Consider the following 7,757-nt stretch of genomic DNA (forward strand, 5'->3'; position numbering starts at 1 on the left):
GACTGGGTCAAAACAAATATATCTGAGAACTTGTTATCAAGTGTTCCTTGTTTTACTAGGGCTGTTTGAAGCGGTCGTAATGACCCGTGCTAACATGCTGAAACACTGAAAACAGACTCCCACACAAGATCCCCGCAGACCCGAGACGCTCAGAGAAGACTGCCAGCATGATGGATCTGGGATTTGGGGGTTTTCAACTCTCTCCTTGTTTGGTTTTTTCCCAGCCATTCGTTTTGGTCGAATGCCCCAAGCTGAGAAGGAGAAGCTCTTGGCGGAGTTCTCCAGTGACGTGGACCACATTCATCCCGAATCTGCGGACCTCAGAGCGCTGGCCAGACATCTCTACGAGTCCTATCTGAAGTACTTCCCCCTGACCAAAGCCAAGGCCAGGGCCATACTGTCAGGAAAGACCAGCGACAGCGCAGTGAGTGCACACTTCTGCAGTAGAGGTTCAGGTTTCCAGCGTTAGCCTGTCAAGCAGCTGAACACAAATAATCTCACACCATGCTTTCGTCATATCCTCTATTACCATCCATAACAAACCACACAAACATAACCAGCAACATAGTTTCACTCTTAGATTATTTCAAGAACATTCCTCAAATTAATTGTTATTATTACATTTTTTAAATAAATAACTAAAAATAAATGAATAAAAATTATAAAATAAAATAAAAAATGTTTAAAGAAAAAACAAGGATCACAAAACCAGTCATAAAGGTCAATTTTTCTAAATTGAGAAGTAAGTTTCATCTGAAAGCTGAATAAATAAGCTTTCCATTGATGTGTGGTTTGTTAGGAGAGGACAATATTTGAAAATCTGGAATCTGAGGGTGCAAAAAAATCTAAATATTGAGAAAATCATCTTTAAAGTTGTCCAAATGAAGTTCTTAGCAATGCATATTACTAATCAAACATTAAGTTTTGATATATTTATTTACGGTAGGAAGACTAAATATCTTCATGGAACATGATCTTTACTTAATATCCTAATGATTTTTGGGAATTTTGGCCCATACAATGTATTGTTGGCTATTGCTACATAAAATATTACGTTTATTCAACTAAAATATTCAAGTTGTTACTTAACATTAAGTAACGGAAAATTTCAAGTTGATGAAACTTACAATTTTTAGTCAGCAAGGTAACTAATTATTTTAAGTTGAAACAATTTTTACAGTATATATATATATATATATACGCCCCTCGGCCTCTCCATTGAATATTCCTGTTTTGCTGGAAATAAGTTGAACTCAAACATACCACACATAAAACGCCTGCATCATGTGTCTTTAACAAGAGATATGACCAAGGCTGTTAGATGCTTGTTTTGACTAACGCAGCCAGTGATACCAAATATCTGCTCTCTTTGCAGGAGAAATAATTATAAAGGCACAGACTGCAGAAAGAAAGGCCTACACAAATATAAAAGCAGTGAATATGAGAAGCGTCTTAATTCATGCGTGATTAGTTCCACATTCAGGGCTTGTGCACTCATGCAGACAACTCAAAGGAAGCTGACAGAAAACGAAAGATCAGCTTGGGACTCTGTTCTAATGCGAGAGTAAACGCTGTGAGGAATCGTAGTTAGACAGGAATCCAGAGCTCACTCTTTCAGTGACACTGGCAGCACATTTGCAGAAGACCTGTCGTGTTACTGTCTAACTTGATCTTGAGGTGGAACGACGTGAAATCAGGAAGTTTTGTTCGACAGCATTTTTGAGGTCATGTTCATGAATGCATCCGTTTGCTGCCAGAAACTCAACACACACACAGTACACCAACATCAATGCTTACGTACTGAAAACACACCGTCCTGTTGTGATCAACTCCAGTCCTCAAGAGGGCGATAGAGTTACCTTCATATCACACAGTTTGTGCCGTTAAACTGGACACATCAGGTACTAACTTGCTCAACAAGATACTTTTGACCTTGTCCTGAAAGAGAAAGCCTTTAGACAGTTTACTCCCAGTATAGCGCTCCTTGCCGCATACTTGTTGTATTGCACTGTAAATACAGTGGGCAGTTCGAAGGCTGTGACGGTCGAAGCGAGCATTGTTAAATGGGACAGTCTAGCATACTTAGGATTGATCTTCACAACCTGTCTAAATATGTTCACCTTGGTCCATTAATGCACATTAAAAAGTATCAACTATATAAAGCATAAGCAGTGTTAAAGTAATGTGTTACTCCCTAAAAAAGTAACTAATTGTGTTACTTAGTTACTTTTTATGGAAAGTAATGTGTTACGTTACTTTTTCTCATCTGGGAAGTGCTTGCTTGTTTGTTTTTAATGTAAAAAAGTTCAATTTTTGGCAAATGTAAAAGCCCTTTCACAGCAAAAGTGAAATGAATGCGCCTCAGGCTGAAGGAAATGTAAATTCACGTCTGTACAGTAGAGGGCGCAGCTCAAACTAACTGCATGAAGAATATGACGCAGGAGAAGAAAGTTCAACGCTATTCAGCAATGACTGCAATGAAACACATGTTATGTTTATCTAAAGTCATATTTGCTTAGTATGTTTGAACTGGATCGTTGAAAATCAGGAGCAAAGACACTGTTTAATAAAATGCGATCACTGGATCAGTTTTTGTGCAGGTGAGATGAGCAAATTCATGACGTACAGTACGATCATGTTCATACCTCTGCATTTACGCCTGATTTCTGTCACCATGGCAACACCAGAGCTGTCATTCAATACATGGGAAACAAAGTAACTGGCGTTACTTATTTTAAAAAGTAACTCCGACATTTGTGTTACTTTACTAGTTACTTGAAAAAAGTAATCTGATTATGTAATTCGTGTTACTTGTAGTGCGTTACCCCCAACACTGTATCTAAGTCACTGGATATTAAAGTGTTTGTTTTTGTAGCATTAGATATTCAATTAAGTTGAAACCTAATACTAACATTTAAAAGTGTAATTTGGCATTTTCTGTCAAAAATCCCCACGGCAAGTAATCCATCTGTTGAGTCCTTCATGGGCTGGGAAACAAAGGATGCGCTTTGTGGCTGCATTCGGGCCTAAATCTCTGCAACAACACTTGAGAGAAACCTTGAGAAGTTCATATTCAACCAATGCCAAGATATGCATTCATATTAGTGCTGTCAAGCGATTAATCGCGATTAATCGCATCCAAAACAAACGTTTTTGTTTATGTAATATATGTGTGTGAACTGTGTATATTTATTATGTATATATAAATACAAAACACATGCAATTTAAGAAAAATATGTTTATATAATATCAATTATATTAATATAAATATATACATGGAAATATTTTCAAAATATATACTGTACCTGTATGTGTGTGTGTATTTACATGTACATAATAAATATACACAGTATACACACATATATTATGTAAACAAAAACGTTTATTTTGGACGCGATTAATCGTTTGACAGCACTACTTCATATATTTATGTAGTGATGCTTACAGCCAGTGTTGTAGTACTCGCGTTCAGACAAGACCGAACTCAGACTCAAGTCCAAAAGCAAGTAATCCATCTGTTGAGTCCTTCATGGCCTGGGAAACAAAGGATGCGCTTTGTGGCTGCATTCGGGCCTAAATCTCTGCAACAACACTTGAGAGAAACCTTGAGAAGTTCATATTCAACCAATGCCAAGATATGCATTCATATTAGTGCTGTCAAGCGATTAATCGCGATTAATCGCATCAAAACAAACGTTTTTGTTTATGTAATATATGTGTGTGAACTGTGTATATTTATTATGTATATATAAATACAAAACACATGCAATTTAAGAAAAATATGTTTATATAATATCAATTATATTAATATAAATATATACATGGAAATATTTTCAAAATATATACTGTACCTGTATGTGTGTGTGTATTTACATGTACATAATAAATATACACAGTATACACACATATATTATGTAAACAAAAACGTTTATTTTGGACGCGATTAATCGTTTGACAGCACTACTTCATATATTTATGTAGTGATGCTTACAGCCAGTGTTGTAGTACTCGCGTTCAGACAAGACCGAACTCAGACTCAAGTCCAAAACCTTATTTTCTGGAGGATTTGGACTCATGGACTAGTCGTAGAAATTATGCTCTTGGCTCAGCTTTTGTCCAGACTCGAGTACTTACACACAGTTAGTTAGCGGAGACAGCTGTTACGCATGAGCTTCTCTCCGGGTGTTTGGTTCGATTAAAACGAACTCTGGTGCGATTGTTAGTGCAGTTCGTTTGAGTAAGTGTGAACGCTGCGATCCGAACCCTGGTGTGCGCGAGATTTTTTTGCACCCTCAGATTCCAGATTTTCAAATAGTTGTATCTCATCCAAATATTGTCCTATCCTAACAAACCATACATCAATGGAAAGCTATTTATTCAGCTTTCAGATGATGCATACATCTCAATTAAAAAAACTGATCCTTATGACTGGTTTTGTGCTCCAGGGTCACATATGGTTTCAAATCTGTATTCAACCTCAGAACAATCCCAAAGTAAGTCTGATTTTGTGGTAGCGGTGCTTTAAAATTAAATTATTATAGTCTTAATCCAAGTGACGAAGGATTTTGAAAGCCTGACAGTAATCAGCGTTGATCACTACTGTGAAGTTAAATCTGCCTTTGACTCGGTTTTCAATTTCATAAAATGCTTTTTGCACAACACTACTCACAAATCTAACAGGAATTAATATTATGTCAAAGTTGTTTGCAAATGTTTGCTTTTGATATTTTGAAAGCAGTGCTTCATTTTGCGAGAGATGTGAGGAATTTTGCATTTTGTGTGCACTTCTTGGATTTGTGTGCAAAGTTCTGAAAAAAAAAGAGAAAGTTTTGAAAATGTGTGTAAGCAGTTGAAAAAAACTAAGTTTTTTTTCATTGTGACATTATTTTTATTAGTAATTATAATCTTTAAATTATAAACAACATTTGTAAAATTGTAAAAAAATATATATATATAAATATAAATTGCGCTAGCTTTTGGACTAAACTTAATTTATGGTAATTATTAATCCAGGGTCACATATGGTTTCAAATCTGTATTCAACCTCAGAACAATCCCAAAGTAAGTCTGATTTTGTGGTAGCGGTGCTTTAAAATTAAATTATTATAGTCTTAATCCAAGTGACGAAGGATTTTGAAAGCCTGACAGTAATCAGCGTTGATCACTACTGTGAAGTTAATCCAGCCTGCTTTACATGTTTCAGAATGATTCAAACAGTTCAAAAAATTCATTATAAATGTAGAAAAGTAATCAAAAAGTATCAAATGTAATCAGTTACTTTAATAAAGTAATGGAAATAGTTACACTACTTGTCACATTTCATGTAGGGTAGCTTGTAATCTAAGTAAGCTTCCCATCACTTTGTTCTGGTTCACAGCCGTTCGTTATTCACGACATGAAGTCTCTGCTGGAAGGCGAGCAGATGATCAACAGCAGGCAGATGCCGGCGCAGGAGCTCCGCAGGGCCGAGATGAGCGTCATGCACGAGGTGGAGCTCCGCTTCTTCCACAGCTGCCAGTCGCGCTCGGCCGAAGCCGTCAGCGAGGTCACCGAGTTCGCCAAGAGCATCCCGGGCTTCGTCAGCCTGGACCTCAACGACCAGGTGACGCTGCTGAAGTACGGCGTCATCGAAGTCCTCATCATCATGATAGCGCCGCTCATGAACAAAGACGGCACGCTCATCTCCTACGGCCAGATCTTCATGACCCGCGAGTTCCTCAAGAGCCTGCGCAAGCCCCTCTGTGAGATGATGGAGCCCAAGTTTGAGTTCTCCGTCAGGTTCAACACGCTGGAGCTGGACGACAGCGACATGGCTCTGTTCCTGGCCGTCATCATCTTGAGTGGAGGTGGGTCTCGCTTCCAGAACAAACCCCCTCTTTAGCTTGCATCAGTCAACCGATGCTAAGACTAACCTCAGGTCCGACCACAAGCTGTGACTCAACATATCATCTCCGCTCAGCTTAAACCAGACTCTTGTGATCTGAGCTGTCGCCAGCTTGCGTCATACCTTCGTTTTTGGCTCGTTATCACTACAGTTGTTTAATTCACAGTTCTGCAGGAACCGGTGCAGTTATCGTTTAGTTTTATTGGTCAGAGATGCATTAAAATGCCAACTTTGAACTTTGTTGATGCAAACACATGATAAAATACTCTGTGTGAAAATTAACTTAAGACTCAGAACATCAGACAACAGGTGAATCTCAAAAACGTGCAAGAAAAGACTGGGCCATGAAGAAAATGAAGCCCTATTGATTTATTATTTTTTTATTTATAGTTTTTTTCAGCTGCGTACACACTAAATCTTTACCCGTCACACAGTTTCTGAAACAGCAGAAGCACACACCAAATCTGCAAAACCATACACTAATTATCTGCCTTTGACTCGGTTTTCAATTTCAGAAAACACTTTTTGCAAAACACTACACACAAATCTAACTGGAATTAATATTATGTCAAAGTTGTTTGCAAATGTTTGCTTTTGATATTTTGAAAGCAGTGCTTCATTTTGCGAGAGATGTGAGGAATTTTGCATTTTGTGTGCACTTCTTGGATTTGTGTGCAAAGTTCTGAAAAAAAAAGAGAAAGTTTTGAAAATGTGTGTAAGCAGTTGAAAAAAACTAAGTTTTTTTTCATTGTGACATTATTTTTATTAGTAATTATAATCTTTAAATTATAAACAACATTTGTAAAATTGTAAAAAAATATATATATATAAATATAAATTGCGCTAGCTTTTGGACTAAACTTAATTTATGGTAATTATTAAAAAATAAAACCTGCTGAATTATTTTTATGATTATCGTTTTTAAATAGCAAAAATGTAGTGTTTTTTACTGTTTTTAATGTGATGTTTTTATCACAATAATGAGAAAATGGGAAAGGGATGTTGATTATCATCATTATTATTATTTTTTAATTTTCTTTTCTTTCCGTTTCTGTGCTGAAATATGACTGGAAACCCTGAAACTCTTCGTGAGATTCACCTGAACAAACAGTTTGATCTGTAATAATTCCCAGTGAAATGAACCGCTGTCTCAAACCGTTTCTCGTCTGGTAGATCGACCGGGTCTGCTGAACGTCAAGCCCATCGAGGACCTGCAGGAGACGGTTCTTCATGCTCTGGAGCTGCAGCTGAAGACGAGCCATCCCGACTCTCTGCAGCTGTTCGCCAAAGTGCTGCAGAAGATGACGGACCTGCGGCAGCTGGTGGCCGATCACGTGCAGCTGATCCAGCTGCTGAAGGAGACGGAGGTGGACTGGTGCTTGCACCCGCTGCTGCAGGAGATCATGAGGGACTTGTACTAGTGTGTGTCTGACAGATTCTGAGCTCGCTGTACTGCTCTGATCTAGTCCTGGTGTGTTTGCACTGAAAAACCTTCGTCAGCAGACAAACTATCAGATTCCTCTCCGGCTTTCTGGTTAAAGAGGGCAGTAGCACTGTGAAAACATTTCACCAGCTGATTTCAAACCGCACGTGTGTTTGTGAATTCATAGGCCTTACAGATAAAGCCATGGACATAAACGTGACACTCCTTATTTCATCTTTAAAAATGACATAAAACAAAGGTGTGCAGAAGTCTGAGACCACACTGCAAGTTAGGGTTAAAAAAAACAAATGTAAACCTGGAAATAAACATTCGAGTAAAAAAATAAATATAGATAAGACCAAAATAAGGCAAGATTTTTCTAGGTAACTGTGCAAATAAATTTAGATATAAAATTCACCATGTTGAACCCCTTTATAGAGACTTTTTTTT

The 7,757-nt window shown here is 37.7% G+C and overlaps 1 protein-coding gene across 1 annotated transcript in view; it reads left to right on the forward strand.

The window, feature by feature from the left end:
• The window catches only part of LOC107571218 (peroxisome proliferator-activated receptor gamma-like), a 32,569-nt gene extending 24,836 nt beyond the window's left edge, over positions 1–7,733 (forward strand). Inside the window, exons 5-7 of the mRNA XM_016257521.1 lie at positions 225–424; positions 5,378–5,846; positions 7,058–7,733. Coding sequence (XP_016113007.1) covers positions 225–424; positions 5,378–5,846; positions 7,058–7,305 — 917 coding nt within the window. The 3' untranslated portion in view covers positions 7,306–7,733. The remainder of the gene's footprint in view (positions 1–224; positions 425–5,377; positions 5,847–7,057) is intronic.
• The last annotated feature ends 24 nt before the right edge of the window (positions 7,734–7,757 follow it).

The sequence above is a fragment of the Sinocyclocheilus grahami genome, unplaced genomic scaffold (genome assembly GCF_001515645.1).
Source record: "Sinocyclocheilus grahami isolate Dianchi unplaced genomic scaffold, SAMN03320097.WGS_v1.1 scaffold1566.1, whole genome shotgun sequence".
Taxonomy (NCBI): Eukaryota; Metazoa; Chordata; class Actinopteri; order Cypriniformes; family Cyprinidae; genus Sinocyclocheilus; species Sinocyclocheilus grahami.